Below are 18,408 nucleotides of genomic sequence, written 5' to 3'. Positions count from 1 at the left end.
AGAAACCCCAAACGCCGTGTAACCCGATGTCGTTGCATAAACACAAAATTATTTTACTCTAGTCGCAACTCTTGTAGCTTCAGCTGTGTGATCTCGTTTTATTATAAGCTACTTATTTGGTGTAAATTAACTGTTAAGGCTCCGTATTTGTATCAATACAGTGCAATATAGAAAACACATTATTGAACGGCAGATACCGGTACCCAGGAAAGGTGAAGGGGAATAATATAGCGCACCAAACAGAATGCACAGCCAGTTACAGCACTTATTAATTTTATGTTCACCGTCTTCTACAAAGATTATAGTTGAGGCAGTTTTGATTTTTATCTCAACATACCCTATCTTTTAACCTTTGTCCTTAAATTCGGTGCCGGTGGGGTTTTTCCCATGGTTCTACCAACCACATGCTATGTGCATTCCGGGTATGGTAGTATTTATCTGGCATCACCACCATCGTCTAGTTAACAAAACAGAACAAATTTCATATTAAAGTAAAAACCTGCAACACTTTCACTGTAAATTAATGTTCAGTAATACAGTGAGCGTTACGCACTCGAAATACGACTACGGGTTTTTCTTCCGCATTCGACAGCTCACATTGTGGCAATTTCTGCGGCCTTGCAGCAGGATCTTCGAAGATGAAAATTATTTTAGCATTTTTCATTCTCTCAGGTAAACAGAATTCTCCTAGATTTGCCGTATTTAATAAAATAAACCGCTCTAAATTTGAAATAAACCAGTCATTCACACGTTTAAAGCGTAACCAGTGCTGAGGAGTAGTCTTATCTTTCAGAGCAAAAACCTTAGGTGGAAATTGACTGTTATTGCATCTCTATCAAGAGCGGTGAAATATTTTGTGCGCTTATTATGTTTTTTAGTTTGTTTGATTTTTGTATAGCAGTGAGTATTGCATTTGTTGCTATCTGATATTATAACGAATGTTTCGATTAGCCGTGGCGTTGGTGCAAACAGCACCGTCCGTTGCTCCAGGTCAGCAACAGCATGGGCAGCCGAGCAGCGAAGGACATCAAGGCGGGAAGCTTGGACAAGAAGGTCAGTCAAGACAAGATCAACCAGCCCATAATGACCAACTTCCGGAAAAGCTGCATCAGCCAGACTCCGGTCACCAGGGCGGGCGTCTCGGTCAAGACGGTCAGGGACCAAGGGCGAATGAAGCGGCAACTGGGGCAACTACAGCTGCCCATTGAAATGTCAAAATACTGCCTAAACCTTAGAATGTCGCCTGGAACGAACGTGAATTGTAAAAAGGGCATTTTTAAAGAAATTCTAATTCTGTACAGTGTATATTTTACGCATTAACGTGTACGTAGAATTATGAAAAGCACGTTTGCATATTTTACTGTTTTGCGGCTTTTGCCCATATTGTTATCTTTTCCGGTGTTTTTAATTAATGTAAAATGTTACTGTAATAAACTGATAATGCTGTACAAATAAGAACCGAAAGTACCGGTATCAAGTTTTAAACTTATCACAATCATCACCTCGAGCCGTAACATTCGGTGTACCCGGTAAAAGTTTTGACCGTTGCTAAGAAACACAACGTAAACAAGGTGATGACAGAGAAATTGGCTTGTGCAATGTAATACTTAAGACGTATAGCGCTCTTTCTTCCTCCGTGCGATGCCGAATACTGGATATCTATCATGCTAACATTATCACATCAATCTTTCCTTTCGTCATTTTCTGCTTTTGAGAGTATCGAATGATGACGGACTCTTTTTGGAGAATGTCGGTTCTACTGGATGGCTCACTTTTCCTGTTTAAATTTGACATCGATGGGGGATTATAGAGTATTGTGTATCTTTTCAAAAGGGTTTCGGGAACTGCGAGACAGAGTTGATCTTTCCTGAAGGCGTCGTGATCTCGTGTAGAAAATGAGCACGCCGAATCCACCCGACGGAGCATTTAAATCGTTTGGTGTGCCGCCTCCGTTGGTGACCTATCTTCCCACGCCCGGTGTAGCTGAGCCCAAGCATATAACCCCACGAAAATTAACACAAAAATTCCCATTTTCTCAGAGCATCAAACCGCTTAAGAAACCCCTATGGACTACGCTACGGCCCGTCGTCGAAGATCTTAACGAGTACCTACGGCCGAAAAACAATGTCGCGCGTCCTATGGCTATTCTTGAGAATAACCAGTCGCCAGCAGTGCAAGTGCGAGAGAATTTACAAGCATTGCCTGCTTGGGATGTAAAAAAGTTCCAGAGGCGATCATCCTCCAGTAAGCGTGATGGTGCACAATCGACAACCGACGCTAAGCAGAGCGGACAATCCGATCCGGTAAAGGAGCGCATCCGGCAGAGAATTCTGTACGTGGTGGGAACGGAACCGACGACCATGCACGACAAGCTAACAGCGATGAAGCTCTATGACCGTGATGAGCTGTTTCTGCAGCAGGAGGCCAGCGAAGGCCAGGCAAATCAAGCTAACATTATTCAACAACATAAGCTGTCGAAGGCACTTAAAGAGCGATTTGAACTTCTGGGTCGCGAATCAGTGGATGGGCTGAGAGTCCAAGTACCGCAGCGGCTAATCGACAAACAGCTGAACTTAAACTATCTACGGAAGCAGTATTTCGTCATCAACGGAATCGAGACGACCACGTCGATGGAAATTCCGGATTCCTGGTTGGACAACATTCTTAACCAATTAGACTTCAGTTTGATCAAAACTTATCCCGATACAGTTAAGAAATTAGCGCAGGATGCCCGTTATGAGTTCCTGAAAGGCGTCAAGAGGTGGGTAAGTTGCACATAAACCCCACACCGCTGCTTTGTATTTCTTTTCCTCTGTACTGTAACTACCCGAATCAAGATATCGCATATTTACATTTTTGTGTAGTTGTGTCCGCAGAGTCTACTAAGAAGAACTTTCGTTCGATTTACGTCTGTGTTTTTGTAACTGCAGCCATGTCTTTTATCAAGTGACCTTTTGTTTGCAGTGCTATTGCCCAATTCGTGTTTCGGAGTAGTGAGTTACAAGTAACCCTTTCCCGCACAATGTTGTTGCCCAGTCTCGATGTGATCCGAAGAATCATGTTTTTTCGCTCTCTGCAAATCTTTCACGCACGAAAAGCCATGCGTGACGTTTTCCAACAAGGTCACCCGATAACTCGCGCCATCATAACGCTGTGGTACCAAAACAAGCAGGGTTTTGCGAAAGAAACCGCGGATTCTAAGCTACGGCCGAGTTACGACGACCTCCGTGTTGTACAAACGCAAAGCTTCTGTCGCCCGATCTGGACCGATCCGTTTGATGTCCAGGACTTTCAGACCAAAATCTTGGCCCACGTGGATTACTGCAAAGACAAAATCACCAGGAAATGGCTGGAGCAAGCGAAAGACCTAATTTTATTGGGTCAAGTGAATGGTTGGGTAATCTAATGCAGAAACTGTCCTTGCAAACATGCCGCTATACAACGTATATTTGGCATTGCAGTTGCCTACCAAAGAAAGTGAACGCCCAAAGTTGGCGGCATTCGTCAAGTCAGCATCGGCGCTTGTTACACGGCAGATCCAAACCACTCTTATCCGATCAATAGAAGATCTGTACAAGATGATGTTTCCTGACCAGAATGCCTTATTTTATCAGCCATTTCCCGGGTTTCTTGTGCGCATCGTACTGGATGGAAACGAACTGCGGTTTGAGCCGGAATTTGGCCACATACAGAAACTAGTCTTGAATGTCTTCACACTAACTGCCGACATCATGAAGGCATTCCCTTCTCTGGATGGACTGGTTGCGCAAGCCACAATCGGAAAGAAATCCCTGGATGAAACCAAAAAGCTGCCGGTTGTCGGAGGGATTATTCTTCCAGAGAAGCTCAACGTGATATTGGCCGATGTGCAGAAATTGCTGCAGACGGAATTCGAAAAGCCAAAACAGTTCATGGCCAAATTTGCGGTGTTTAACGAGATTATCCGATCCGATTGCACTCGAAGAATGGAAGCGTTTATTGCCGAGCCGCGAACCTACGAGCAGTATCTGGAAGAGCTGGAATACTTCTTGAAAATCTTTGCTGACGTGTTTGCTTCTGCTCCCAAGTTCACCTATCTAGGATTATTCAGTGTGAACTGCGAGGACTTGTTTACTGGATTAACCAAGCGGATCGAAAGCGTTCTAGATGGTTACACTAACAAAATGTTGGAGCTGCTTGAAGCCGACTTAACACATATCTACGAAGATCAAGGCGCTATCACCAAGCGTCTATTGTCTGCTCCCGCCAATATCGAAGAACTCATTGCTCTGCAGAAGTACGTCACGAAGTTTGTGGAGGTCGACCTAAAAGAGTACACCAAACGTCTGCAGGCAGCCAGCATAGAAATGCAGACCATCGGGAAATTCAGTCCCCGCCCCTTGCCTACTGCTAGTCGATTGATTCTGGATCTTTTAAGCTGGCATTTGGGTTGCGATAAGATGGTTGCCGCATGCAGAAGAATAATGGATGCGAAAACTGAAGAGTTCACCAATAATCTGCATTCCAGACGGGAGAAGGTCACGGAAGATCTCGAAACTCTGGATCGTTTGGTGAACGAGTTGGCAAATAATACCGAACCCTCCGAAGTCACCAAATACAAGCGGAGAGCCAACAATCTCGAAGCGAGACTAGAAGACGTGTTTAATCGTATTATGCAGTTGAACAAGGAGGAAGAACTGTTCAAATGGGACGTCACCGATTATCCATTACGGGGACAGATTTCTAGCCGATTGGCGCCATACGTGAAACTTTATGACACTGCTAGCGATTTCGGTGAAAAGGCCCAGCAATGGCTGGCATCGCCCGTTGATCAAGTAAATCCAGAAACGGTGACCGCCGACGTGGAAGCGATGTACATGAGCATGTACAAATTGGAGAAATTCTTCAACGGCGTTCCAGGACCGTTGAATATCGCCACAAAGGTCAAAGGGAAAATCGATCAGTTCAAGGACTTCTTGCCGTTGGTCAACACTCTCTGCAACCCGGGATTACGATCACGTCACTGGGAGCAGATTTCAAATGTTGTCGGCTATACACTAAAGCCAAGTCAGGACCTGACTTTATCGAAGATTGTCCACCTCAAACTGGGACCGTACATTGGGCAATTCGAAACCATTAGCGAGCAGGCTAGTAAGGAGCACAGTATTGAGAAAGCTCTGGAAAAGATGCGTGGTGACTGGAAGGAACTGGAGTTCGGTGTCATACCGTACCGAGAAACCGGAACAAATATCCTTACGGCTGTTGATGAAATCCAGTTGTTGTTGGACGATCATTTACTGAAGACCCAGACCGTTCGAGGATCGCCGTTTATTAAGGCTTTCGAAGGTTCAGCCAAAGAATGGGAAGAAACGCTGCGCTCCATGCAAGACATTTTGGATGTTTGGTTGAAAGTTCAGGCTACTTGGTTATACCTGGAGCCGATTTTTAGCTCACCGGATATTATCGCGCAGATGCCAGAAGAAGGCAAACGGTTCCAACAAGTTGACAAAACCTGGAGAGAACTGATGAAGCCAGTTTCTGCAGATCCCAGAGCGCTATCGGTTGTAAAAATCGATAAGATGTTTGAGAAATTGACGAAAGCGCACGAATCCTTGGAGTTCATCTTAAAGGTGAAGGTCACAATAACCGCTAAATAAGTATTCTTATTCTTCAGTGGTGTATTTCTCATACAGGGTCTGAACGACTACCTGGAAAAGAAGCGTCTGTTCTTCCCGCGCTTTTTCTTCTTGTCAAATGATGAACTGCTGGAAATTTTGTCCGAAACCAAGGACCCAACCCGTGTGCAACCACATCTAAAGAAATGTTTTGAAGGTATCGCCAGTTTGGAGTTTACGCCAAAACTGGATGTTACTCACATGAAGAGTGCCGAGCAAGAGTCCGTGCAGTTAATTCGCACCGTATCGACATCGAAGGCTAAAGGTCAGGTGGAGAAGTGGTTGGGCGAACTCGAGGGTGTAATGATCAGTTCCGTACGTGATGTCATTGCGAAAGCGCTTCAAGACTACGCTGTTGTGCCGCGTAGTAAGTGGGTAATGAAGTGGCCTGGGCAGTCCGTCTTGTGCGTGTCCCAGACGTACTGGACATCGGAGGTGCATCAAGCGATTGCCAATGGCCCGGCAGCACTGGCCGCCTACCTCCAACAGAACACCGACCAAATTACGGAGATTGTGGAGATCGTACGCGGAAAGATTTCCAAACAGAATCGAACCACTTTAGGTACGCAACCGTCACAATATCTAATGCCAACATTATAAACTCGATAACAGAAAGGTCACGGTAGGGGCACTGGTGGTCATCGATGTCCATGCTCGTGACGTCGTTCAAGAACTAGTCAACGGCAAAGTAACCGAAGAAACAGACTTCCTCTGGCTAAGTCAGCTGCGCTATTACTGGGAAGACATGGAGAAAGACGGAACGTATAACATGGCAACACGAATGATCAACTCCATGCTGAAATACGGTTACGAATATCTGGGCAACAGTGGCCGTCTGGTCATAACACCGTTGACGGACAGATGTTATCGCACTCTGTATGGAGCCTTGCAGCTGCACTTAGGTGGTGCTCCCGAAGGCCCGGCCGGCACGGGTAAGACCGAGACGACAAAGGATTTAGCGAAAGCCGTTGCCAAACAGTGCGTGGTGTTCAACTGTTCCGACGGATTGGATTACATCGCCCTGGGAAAGTTCTTCAAAGGGCTGGCTTCTTGTGGAGCATGGTCGTGCTTCGATGAGTTTAACCGTATCAATCTGGAAGTACTTTCCGTCGTCGGTAAGACTGAAATCATGCCTTATACCATACATTTTTATACAAGCGCTTTCACGCTTGTAGCACAACAAATCCTGACAATTCAACGAGGGATTAATTCCGGAGCATCAAAGCTTGTTTTCGAAGGGACGGAAATCAAGCTTGATCCGACTTGCTCCGTGTTCATTACGATGAACCCCGGCTATGCTGGCCGGTCGGAGTTACCCGATAACTTGAAAGCCTTGTTCCGATCAGTGGCTATGATGGTGCCTGATTACGCTATGATTGCCGAAATTCGTTTATACTCGTTCGGGTACAAGATCGCCCGGCCTCTGGCCGTCAAAATTGTGGCGACGTATCGATTGTGTTCGGAACAGCTGTCCAGTCAAAGCCATTATGATTACGGTAGAACGTCGCACTAGTTTTGAGCTGTCGTTTACATTTACACGAATGGTGTTTCGTAGGAATGCGTGCCGTAAACTCCGTATTGGTTGCTGCCGGTAATCTTAAACAGAAATACCCGAAAGAGGACGAGAATATTATTATCTTACGATCCATCAAAGATGTTAACTTGCCAAAGTTTTTGGCGCATGATATCCCACTGTTCAATGGTATCACTGCGGATTTATTTCCTGGCACCGTTTTGCCCACTCCGGATTACGAATTGTTCAATCTTTCGGTTCAGGAAAACTGTGTTAAGATGAATCTGCAATGTACACCGGTGTTTCTGGAAAAGATCCAACAGATCTACGAAATGATGATTGTGCGACACGGCTTCATGCTTACCGGCGAACCGTTTGGTAATTTCAAATTCAGGAGATGCTTGTTATTTAATCACTCATTAAGTCACTTTCATTTATAAATACAGGGGGTAAAACAAGTGCATACAAAGTTCTCGCAGCAGCATTGGGTGACCTTAACGAGAAAGGTTTAATGGAAGAAAATAAGGTGCAGATTACGGTCATCAATCCCAAGTCCATCACCATGGGGCAGTTGTATGGCCAATTCGATCCTGTTTCACATGAGTGGTCAGATGGCATTGTAAGTGAATTATGCATCGCTCATAAGAAACGGTACGAGTACTAAAAACTTCTTGTGCTTTAGTTTATTGTTATTATAAAATGTTATTATAAAAACAAAACATAAAAATATATTTCTGTTGCAGCTTGCCGTCAGTTACCGCGCTTTTGCTTCCTCTCAGACACCAGACCGGAAGTGGCTGATTTTTGACGGTCCCGTCGACGCTGTTTGGATCGAAAACATGAACACCGTACTCGACGACAACAAAAAGGTTATTGTTTGTTGAAGACTATGTACTGTTATACAAATCGAGTAGTAATTATTTTGCAGCTTTGCTTGATGAGCGGTGAGATCATTCAGCTAGCTCCGACAACTAATCTGATTTTCGAGCCAATGGACCTGGAGGTTGGTATAACTAGGAAAGTGCACCACTGTTGGCTAGCACATTAAGACCGAAGCGAAGTGGGAAACGAAATTAAGTAAACACTTTATGAGGTTTATCTTTTCTTGAATTTCCAGTTTTCATTAATTATTTTTTGTGCTCATTAAATATACTTATCACCTTTATTCCCCTCTTATGAATTTTATTTAAAATATGAAGGCGTGACCGACGTGACCGATGTGACCGACAAAAGTCCCGTTTTCTTGGACATAGAGAACCTTCGCTTCGCTTCGGTCGATAATCCTGCATGAGCTTTACGTCACGATTGCTAACTTGCAAAGCAAGTTGTTTTGACAGGCTGCTTCCCCAGCTACAGTGTCCCGTTGCGGTATGATCTACATGGAACCCACAGCTCTTGGCTGGCAACCTCTGGTGAAGTCTTACATAACCGACCTTCCGCAGTCGGTTGGACCAAAGCAAAGGGCTTTGCTGGAAAAGCTGTTTGCCACTTATGTACAGCCGTGTCTGGACTTTGTCCGCAGGAATAATTTGAAAGAGCATTCGCCGACGTCTAACGCCAATCTTGTGCGCAGCCTGACCAACCTGATCGATTGTCAGTTGGATGAGTTTCTAAATGAGAAAGTCATCGCTGCAGCCACGGAGGACGCTAAGACTGGCTGGACTGAGGGAACATTCTTTTTTGCGTTAATTTGGTGTGTGCATACTTAGCTAGCAACAAATTCCGGTTTGTAATGTAATTGCAATTGCTTCTAGGTCAATCGGCGCAACGATTAACGATGAAGGGCGCACGAAGTTCGATAAAATGTTCCGCGACATGCTTAAATGGGGATTTGATGAGGCGGGCATCGTTAAGTACAATCTTGAGAAGCTGGTTCCGAAATTCGAGAATTCACTGTGCCCCATACCTCCTGATGGCCGAATCTTTGATTACCGGTTTGAGAGGGATGCCTATGGAAAGTGGGTTAACTGGATGGAAGACAAATCGTTGCAGCAGACTATCCCCAAGGATGCTACCTTCAGCGAAATTATCGTCCCGACGGCGGATACTGTACGGTATACCTATCTGATGGATCTCTTCGTGCGGCACGAAAAGCACAGTCTATTCGTTGGACCAACGGGCACGGGAAAGTCGGTGTATATCAATGATTTCTTATACAACAAAGTCGACAAGGAAACGGTTAAGGCAGTGCCGGTGATATTCTCCGCGCAAACAACGGCGAACCAAACACAAAATGTAATCCAGTTTGCGTGATTCTTAAGAGTGTGCAAATGCAAGACTTTTTTGCGTCTGTTAATTAACTTCCTTTTCGGGGTAGATGATTATGGCACGTCTGGATAAGCGAAGAAAGGGAGTTTTCGGTCCACCCGTGAATAAGAAGCTGGTCATTTTTGTTGACGATTTAAACATGCCAATGAAGGAGACCTATGGTGCCCAGCCACCGATCGAACTGTTGCGACAGTGGATAGATCATGGAAATTGGTACGACTTGAAAGATACCAGCATGATCAAACTAGTCGATCTGCAGTTGATGTCAGCCATGGGACCGGCGGGTGGTGGACGCAATTCCATTACTCCGCGCTTCTTGCGCCATTTGAATACAATCGCTATGAACGAATTCGACGGTCTCATCATGGCGCATATATTCAAGAAAATTGTCGGGTGGCACTTTGACAGCAAAGGATTCACTCAGGAATTCAAGATCCTCGGCGAGCAGCTCATCACTGCCACCATGGAGATTTACGCGTCGGCGATGAAGGAGCTTTTGCCGACTCCAACTAAATCTCATTACCTGTTCAACTTACGAGGTAAGTGCTGTTTTTCACAGCTTTATTGTACAGCTTTCTTAGTGAATCGGTTCGAATCTACTGTTCATTTATTATTCACAGTACGATACTATGTTGAGTGTTAAGTAAAGTGTTATGCGCTTTAGTTAAGCTGGCAAATTTTCTCGCTTCAGACTTTGCTCGTGTGATCCAAGGCATCTGTCTGTCCGACACCCAGAACTTCACAGAACCGAAGATGGTGAAACGGTTATGGATCCATGAAGTTTTCCGAGTATATTACGATCGCTTGGTTGACGACAATGATAGACGCTGGTTTTTCGCAGCCACTAAACGCACGGTGGAGAACTCATTCCGAGATAACATTGACAACGTTCTGGCCAGGCCGGATAAAGAAAAGGCCGTTATTGAAGAGGGGGATCTGCGTAAACTGATATTTTGTCATTTTGCCAAAGGGGAAGATTCTCAGGGCTACAGTGAAGTGGAGAATCCTGATAATCTTCGGAAGAATGTCGAACAACTGTTGGAAGATTTTAATGGCATTTCTAAGCAGCCCATGAATTTGGTCATTTTCGGCTTTGCTCTGGAGCACATCTGCAAAATTTCGCGCATAATCCGTATTCCCAGAAGTCATGCCCTGTTGGTCGGAGTGGGTGGTTCCGGGCGGCGCAGTCTAACCAAATTGGCGGCATATATTGCTGATTATGAAGTGTTTCAAGTGGAAATCACGAAACAATACGGAATGAACGAATGGCGAGATGATCTGAAGAGAATTTGTCGGAGAACAGCCGAAGGGGAAAATCACGCCGTCTTCATCTTCTCCGATACACAGATCAAAAACGAATCCTTTTTGGAAGACGTCAATAACCTTCTCAATTCCGGCGAAGTGCCGAATCTTTTTGCCGCAGACGAGAAGATTGAAATATCCGAAAAGATGCGACTAATTGATCGTCAGCGCGACAAATTAAAGCAGACCGATGGATCTCCACAGGCCCTCTATAACTTTTTCGTCGCACGGGTTCGCAACCAGCTGCACGTGGTGCTGTGTATGAGCCCCATTGGAGAAGCCTTCCGAACGCGATTAAGAAAGTTTCCCTCGATTGTCAACTGCTGTACCATCGACTGGTTCCAAAGCTGGCCGGAGGATGCATTAAGCGCCGTCGCCAAGAAATTTTTGGACGATGTCGATATTCCACCCGAACAGAAAGAAGGTTGCACGCAGCTATGCAAGGATTTCCACACTACGGCCATTAATCTATCAGGCCGATTCCGATCGCAACTGCAGCGTTATAATTACGTTACGCCCACTTCGTACCTGGAATTAATCAAAACATATAAGATGCTGCTATCCAAAAAGCGCGGTGAAGTGATGCGTGCGAAAAAGCGTTATGAAGGCGGTCTGGACCGATTGGCACATGCTGCCTCACAAGTAGCAATAATGCAGCGTGACCTCACAGCACTACAGCCGAAATTAAAAGAAGCCAGTAAGCAAGTCGAAGAGCTCCTTATCGTTATCGAACAGGAATCTCAGGAAGCTAAAGCCGTTGAGGATAAGGTCAAGAAAGAAGAAGAAACGGCCAATGATTCGGCTACAGCCGCTAAGAAAATCAAAGACGAATGCGACGCTGATTTAGGCGCGGCATTACCGATTTTGGAAGAAGCTCTAGCTGCACTGCAGACGCTGAAGGAAGAGGATATTACTTTCATCAAGTCCATGAAGAATCCACCAGGGCAGATTAAATTGGTCATGGAGGCTGTATGTGTCATCAAGGGTGTAAAAGCCGACAAGGTCAAAGATGCGTCTGGTAACAATGTTGAGGATTTCTGGGGCCCATCGAAGCGAATATTGGGTGATTTGAAATTCTTGGACTCACTGCGGAATTTCGATAAAGACAACATTCCACCAAAGATCATGAAGGTCATCCGTGATAAGTACATTTCCGATCCCGCATTCGATCCAAAGGAGGTAAAAAAGGCTTCCGTTGCTGCGGAAGGGTTATGTAAATGGATCATCGCTATGGACAAGTATGACAAAGTTGCAAAGGTAACTCGTTTTGTTCAGTTATTTTAAAATGAGTGTACTCAGTGTACCATTGTACCGTTCCATTTATAGATCGTAGCCCCAAAGAAAGAAGCGCTCGCTCGCGCTGAAAAAGACCTTGGTGTGGCGATGGCCGCTTTGAACAAAGCTCGTGCTGCGTTGAAGGAGGTTCAAGATCGTCTTGCTGAGCTCCAAAGGAAGCTGGATGCCAACAAGCTGCAAAAGTCCAACCTCGAGCAGGAAGTTATTAACGTCTCTAAGAAGTTGGTCCGAGCAGAAGAATTAATTAGCAAACTAGGAGGCGAAAAGGATCGTTGGAGCGCAGCAGCTGCTGAACTGGGCGTACGCTACATTAACTTGACAGGTGACGTACTGATTTCGTCCGGTGTGGTCGCATACCTGGGAGCCTTCACATCTGGGTTCCGGAACCATCAGGTTAAAGACTGGATGAACAAATGCGCCGCTTTAAAGATACCGTGTTCGGAAGGGTACAGTCTTAGCGCAACACTGGGCGAACCGGTTCAGATTCGAGAATGGAATATTAACGGTCTGCCCACGGATATGTTCTCAGTAGAGAACGGTATCATTCTAAGTAATGCTCGTCGCTGGCCACTACTGATCGATCCACAAGGGCAAGCGAACAAGTGGATTCGTCTACAGGAAAAGAAGAACAACCTGAAAGTTATTAAACAAACAGACGGGGACTTTGTTCGTACTTTGGAAAATAGTATTCAGTTTGGAAACCCGGTGCTCTTGGAAAATGTCGGTGAAGATCTTGACCCCGCTCTGGAACCACTGTTGCTTAAGCAGACATTTAAACAAGGCGGCATCGTCTGCATTAAACTTGGTGATAATATTCTGGAGTATCAAGAAAGCTTCCGTTTCTACATCACTACGAAGTTGCCCAATCCACACTATTTGCCAGAAACAGCCGTAAAGGTCACCATTGTCAACTTCATGATTACACCCGATGGGTTGGAGGACCAGCTGCTCGGCATTGTTGTGGCCAAAGAGCGACCGGAACTTGAAGACGAAAAGAACGCCTTAATCGTGCAAAGTGCAGAGAACAAGAAAGCTCTCAAAGATATTGAGGACAGAATCCTTCAAGTATTGTCTGAAGCGCAGGGGAACATCCTCGAAGACGAAACGGGTATCAATGTACTATCTTCGTCGAAGGAGTTGTCCAATAAGATTCAAGCCAAACAAGTCAAAGCTGAGGAGACAGAGAAGAATATCGACCGGATGCGTATGCAGTACAAACCCGTGGCCACGCATTCGTCCGTTCTGTTCTTCACCATCACCGACTTGGCCAATGTGGAGCCGATGTATCAGTACTCCTTATCGTGGTATATAACGTTATTTATTATGGGCATCGATAGTGCAACCAAATCGGAAGACTTCGATCAACGTTTACAGAACTTAAAGAACTACTTCACTTATTCGTTGTACTGCAACATTTGCCGGTCGTTGTTCGAGAAGGATAAACTGCTGTTCACATTGTTATTGTGCATCAATTTGATGAAAGCCAAGAAGGCAGTTTTGGAAGACGAATGGAGATTCTTCTTAACTGGAGGCGTCGGCTTGGACAACCCGCATCCACCACCAGGTTTGTTTACACTTACAATCTTGCACGAAAGATTCTTCCACTGATATTATTTGTACCGTAGGAAACTGGATTCAGAAGCAGAGCTGGGACGAACTTTGCCGGTTGGATGCTATGGAAGGATTTGTCGGTTTACGCGAGAGTTTCTACTCACAAGGAAAAGCTTGGAAGGTGATTATGGAAGCTGTCAAGCCCCAGGATGAAACGTATCCCGCACCTTGGGACGCATTATCCAGCTTTCGTCGGATCCTGATTCTCCGATGCATTCGCTCCGATAAAGTCATTCCAGCTGTCTTGGAGTTCGTTTCACAGAACCTTGGCAAAGATTTTGCTGAGCCACCGCCTTTTGATCTGAGCAAAGCCTTCACGGATACAAATTGCTGCACTCCACTGATTTTCGTCCTCTCCCCGGGATCTGATCCAACGGGAGCGCTGTTGAAATTTGCAGACGACAAAGGGTTCGGGAAACATAAACTGAATTCCCTTTCCCTCGGTCAAGGTCAAGGTCCAATTGCTATTAAGATGCTTGAACGCGCATCAAAAGAAGGCACTTGGGTTGTACTGCAGAATTGTCACTTGGCCACATCCTGGATGCCGACACTGGAAAAGATTTGCGATGAATTCACCATGGACACCATTCACCCAGATTTCCGTTTGTGGTTAACTAGTTATCCGTCAAAAGATTTCCCGGTGTCCGTATTGCAGAACAGTGTCAAGTTAACGAATGAACCACCGAAAGGTCTACGAGCCAACGTCATTCGATCCTACCTTAGCGATCCCATCAACGACGATAACTTCTTCGACAAGAGCAGCAAACAACCGAAAGCCTTCCACAAGATGCTGTATGGATTATGCTTTTTCCATGCCCTTATCCAAGAACGCAAAAACTTTGGCCCATTAGGCTGGAACGCAATGTACGAGTTCAATGAAACCGACCTGCGAATTAGTGTACAGCAGTTGCACATGTTCTTAAATGACTATAAAGAAGTACCTTTTGACGCGTTGAAATACATGACCGGAGAATGCAATTACGGAGGTCGTGTGACGGACGACAAAGATCGGCGTACTTTGAATACCCTACTCAAGCGCTTCTACTGCCCACAGATCCTAGATGAAGATCCTATATACAACTTTGACCCCAGTGGTATTTATTTTGTCCCACCCGACGGCAATCGGGAATCGTACATGGCCTATACCCGTAGCCTGCCCACGATCACCAGCCCGGAAGTCTATGGGCTGCACAGCAACGCCGACATTACCAAAGAACAGCAAGAAACCCAGCTACTGTTTGACAGTGCCCTGAGGGCAACCGGTGGAGGCGGTGGAGGAGGAGGAGCCACCGTATCTGACGCCACGATCTTAGACATCGCCACTGGCATCTTATCAAAGCTGCCACCGAATTTCGATATTGCAGCCGCCAATAATAAATACCCAACTGAATACAAGCAGAGCATGAACACGGTGTTGGTACAAGAAATGGGACGCTTTAACCGGCTGCTATCCACCATTCGGACCAGTCTGATCGACATCCAAAAAGCCATGAAAGGTCTTGTTGTGTTGTCCTCTGAACTGGAAGACGTGCTGAACAGCATTCTAACTGGCAAGATTCCAAATGCCTGGAAACGCTGGTCGTACCCGTCGCTAAAGCCGTTAGGATCGTACATTAACGATTTTGTGCTGCGACTGAAGTTTCTGCAGGACTGGTATGAGCACGGACCGCCGCCTGTATTTTGGGTGTCGGGATTTTATTTCACGCAAGCGTTCTTAACCGGCGCTCAGCAAAACTTTGCAAGGAAATACACAATTCCCATTGATCTGTTGACCTTTGATGTTCAAGTGTTAAACCATGAAGAGTATACTACGCCACCGGAAGATGGCGTCTACATCAACGGACTGTTCCTTGAGGGAGCTCGTTGGGACATCAAGAACAACAGTTTGACTGAATCGCATCCAAAGGTTCTCTATGATACTATGCCAGTTATCTGGATGATTCCGGTAGAAAGGTCCAAAGCCCGGAAAGCCGCTTTTTACATGTGCCCGGTGTATAAAACATCAGAGCGCAAAGGAACATTGTCCACTACGGGTCATTCTACTAACTTTGTCATTTCCATGAAACTGCTTACAGTGAATGGAGAGGATCACTGGGTAGCACGAGGTGTAGCCATGTTATGCCAACTAAACACGTAATGTAAGGGGTGTCGGTTCCATGGCAGAAAGCAGTTTGCTATGATTTTATTTTTTAGTTCTTGTAATGTTAGTTTTTGGTGTCAGTGAAAAGTCCTTTGCTGGAAGTTATTTATCAGCGTTTGCAGCAACAGCAATGTTCAGATCGAAATTCATGGTTTTACTGGATTTTTTGTGAGATCGAGGCCGATGAAAGTTGCCTCGTTGAAATGATTGTTCAAAATAAAACAAAAACGGTCACGCCGTTTTAAGCAGCAACTGCACATTTAAAATGATAAAACAAATTAGCTTTTTAGACGCGAAAAGAATGCTTTCGGCCGCGGGTTCTGGACTGATAATCAGTCGCGGCGACCGTTTCGGTGCTGGAATTGGCACTGCTCCGATCTCCTGCTGCCTCTCTTTTGTAGTGCACCGTTGCGGCGTAATTTTTGGCATGTTGAAAAGTGTATTCCGTTGCTGGAAGACCCAGTTTTAAGGACATGTACCGCTCCACATTAGCTGTGTACAAATCCGGATTGAGCTTTTCATCTTGCGAGGGACAATAAACACCTGCAATTACAATGGCTAGTGCGTTTAATGGTGAATCAAACCACTCAAAAGTATTCAACGGTTTACCTAGGGCTGTTACAATTGCCGTAATGTTCGGTTGGAGTAGGATGCAGACGAGCGACTTCCAAACAGGGAGATTAGTGTCCCACGTCATTGTCACAGGTTGAAAGGAGCGCATGCACGTTTTATATGACAGTCCAATGAGCTGCACCGGCTGACCTGGGATGAAAGCTCCGGACTTGAATTTGAAAAAGCTCTTGCCGTTTGATGTTGTGCCTTCGGGGAATATGAACACAGGCGGCCAGTTCCAACGATTTAACGTGATATCTTTGCGACAACGTTCTCGCAGTGCTTCAACGGTGCTAATCCGACTGCAAAAACAAAATGCAACAGATAAAGCATAAGCGATAAATTAAACTTAAAATTACTGACCTTTGCATATCTTCTCGGTCAACGTACAACGGCTGCATTAGTGAAATAGCAGGCCCGAAGAACGGTAAACTCTTCAAGCTCGACCGCGAAACTACACAGCAGTCCATTATGACGCACAGGAACGCATCCATGTATGAGATGTGCGGCGCCACTACTAGCACGGGAGCCTGAACTTCTTGACCTTTTCGTCGCTTTAGCAGTTCTTCCACGCGTCCTTCCCATCGAATCCAGTGTAGGCCACACAGAAAGAACATCCAACGACCGATGTGGCGTAGGATAATCTGGCATTTACGGCGCCATCCTGTTAATGGAGCGGCAGTTAAAAGATCGTTCGTTTTGTTAATGTTGAACAATGCCACCTGTAACGTAAGTCTCGTCAAGTTCCAACCGTGGCTAACGTTCATCGATTAAAGCTGTACTTTCGCAATAAGCCAGCCTGATATCATCAAAAACAGGAGTCCTGCGACACGAAGAGGAACAATCGGAACCATGAGCGCCATAATACAGTAGTCCGTCGCAGATATTCGACAGTGATATCGATACGGTAACTGCAATGGACTTCCTAGTGTCGCCAGAGTGGGTGTACTGACGCTGGTTTTTGGAGAATTTTCCGTAGCCATGCGTAGGTTAGACCCCGGTTTTACAGCCTGACTGTCTAGGTCCACATTGATAAGTTCGCTGGTTTTCTCCTTGGCGCATCCGTTAACCGAGCGATGCCTTTCGTCATCACCGTAACAAAAACCATTGCTGTGTAAACTAGCTGCACTTTTGGTTGTCCTGCTGTCTCGGATGCTGGAAACGCTTGGCGGCCAGTGTCGTGCATCTACTTGGTGCCCGTTCTTAAAACTGCTGCATTCAGCAACGCTGTTCTGTTTCTGGCAGTTGGTATTAACCGGCGTGAAGAAACTGCTGAAGGTTTCATCGGGTGGTGTGTTAGGTTCTGCTTGGTATGCGGAGGCCGAAAACGAAGGCACTGTCAAAACGGACTGCTGAGCATATGGATGGACGTTGATGTCAGCTGGGTGGCCGAACATATAGCACTTAAATCATGCCAGATTGCAAACTGGTTTTACCACCGGTAAATCCTCATAAGCACTAATTTATTAAATTAAAAGCGGAAATTAGGCACATGTATGTAAACTGCTAGTCGTCCCGCAAAAGTCAAGCACGAAGAAATATTCCTGAAAAAGCGTATATGTATTAAAATCTAGATTTTATTTGTATGTATCGCAAAGATTATTATAAACATTCGAAAGTACTACCAGTTCAAAACTCTGTGGGGCGTGCTGGCACTGATATCTTTTTGTGAACAACGGTATCAGAGCCTATCAGAACATCTGGAATATAAAGTACTGCCAAGCAACATTCTTTTAATCAACTTGAGTTTTAGGTTTTTAAAAATATTCAATCCACGAAAAATCTTATTTGGTGAGTATGTAAGTGGGGATTCGATTATACTTTAAGAGGTCTAGTTTCGTTTGAAATCAAGTGCACGGCGATTGATGCTAATTTGTTGCGAATTTTAAAACGTACCCAAGAAAAATGAGTCTGCGCTAGTACAAGCCCATAATAATTCAAGAGCTCAAGATCGAACTTACATAATAATCAATATTATTGATGTGATCTGTTTTAATTAGTCATTAGTCACA

At 45.3% G+C, this 18,408-nt stretch overlaps 2 protein-coding genes across 4 annotated transcripts; one reads left to right on the top strand and one right to left on the bottom strand.

The window, feature by feature from the left end:
• Window positions 1-424: 424 nt before the first annotated feature.
• LOC129586782 (dynein axonemal heavy chain 7-like) lies at window positions 425-16,018 on the top strand. Of its 3 annotated transcripts, XM_055480201.1 has the most exons (17): window positions 425-672; window positions 952-2,761; window positions 2,965-3,397; window positions 3,462-5,609; window positions 5,673-6,216; window positions 6,281-6,769; window positions 6,830-7,150; window positions 7,210-7,545; window positions 7,614-7,786; window positions 7,911-8,036; window positions 8,096-8,170; window positions 8,505-8,860; window positions 8,922-9,402; window positions 9,485-9,974; window positions 10,127-11,994; window positions 12,064-13,597; window positions 13,659-16,018. In XM_055480201.1, exons 2-17 carry the CDS (start codon window positions 1,896-1,898, stop codon window positions 15,779-15,781), a joined length of 12,363 nt encoding a protein of 4,120 aa, XP_055336176.1. In that variant the 5' UTR covers window positions 425-672; window positions 952-1,895; the 3' UTR covers window positions 15,782-16,018. The 3 variants fall into 3 exon arrangements, with proteins under 3 accessions (XP_055336176.1, XP_055336177.1, XP_055336178.1); XM_055480202.1 differs by lacking the exon at window positions 425-672 and having other exon boundaries at window positions 2,626-2,765; XM_055480203.1 differs by lacking the exons at window positions 425-672; window positions 952-2,761 and having other exon boundaries at window positions 3,255-3,392.
• On the bottom strand, window positions 15,924-18,345 carry LOC129586783 (lysophosphatidylcholine acyltransferase 1-like). Its single transcript, XM_055480204.1, has 4 exons — window positions 17,179-18,345; window positions 16,760-17,118; window positions 16,394-16,698; window positions 15,924-16,327 (listed from the first exon to the last, which is right to left on the bottom strand). The coding sequence occupies exons 1-4, from the start codon at window positions 17,791-17,793 to the stop codon at window positions 16,071-16,073; spliced, it is 1,536 nt and encodes a 511-aa protein (XP_055336179.1). The 5' UTR covers window positions 17,794-18,345; the 3' UTR covers window positions 15,924-16,070.
• Between the last annotated feature and the right edge of the window lie 63 nt (window positions 18,346-18,408).

The sequence above is a fragment of the Paramacrobiotus metropolitanus genome, unplaced genomic scaffold (genome assembly GCF_019649055.1).
Source record: "Paramacrobiotus metropolitanus isolate TYO unplaced genomic scaffold, Prichtersi_v1.0 Parri_scaffold0000022, whole genome shotgun sequence".
Classification (NCBI taxonomy): Eukaryota; Metazoa; Tardigrada; class Eutardigrada; order Parachela; family Macrobiotidae; genus Paramacrobiotus; species Paramacrobiotus metropolitanus.
Note: the sequence above shows the minus strand (reverse complement) of the source record. Positions and strands in the feature narration are given on the sequence as shown.

What these genes read in the sequence shown, in the direction of transcription:
- LOC129586782 (XM_055480201.1), top strand. Translation starts at nt 1,896, where the DNA reads ATGAGCACGCCGAATCCACCCGACGGAGCATTTAAATCGTTTGGTGTG. An exon ending in TTCCTGAAAGGCGTCAAGAG is followed by an intron (nt 2,762 to 2,964) that starts GTGGGTAAGTTG and finishes TTTTGTTTGCAG; the next exon opens with TGCTATTGCCCAATTCGTGT. An exon ending in TTCTTTTTTGCGTTAATTTG is followed by an intron (nt 8,861 to 8,921) that starts GTGTGTGCATAC and finishes AATTGCTTCTAG; the next exon opens with GTCAATCGGCGCAACGATTA.
- LOC129586783 (XM_055480204.1), bottom strand. Translation starts at nt 17,793, where the DNA reads ATGTTCGGCCACCCAGCTGACATCAACGTCCATCCATATGCTCAGCAG. An exon ending in CAGGCTGGCTTATTGCGAAA is followed by an intron (nt 17,119 to 17,178) that starts GTACAGCTTTAA and finishes CTTACGTTACAG; the next exon opens with GTGGCATTGTTCAACATTAA. An exon ending in GACCGAGAAGATATGCAAAG is followed by an intron (nt 16,699 to 16,759) that starts GTCAGTAATTTT and finishes TTGTTTTTGCAG; the next exon opens with TCGGATTAGCACCGTTGAAG.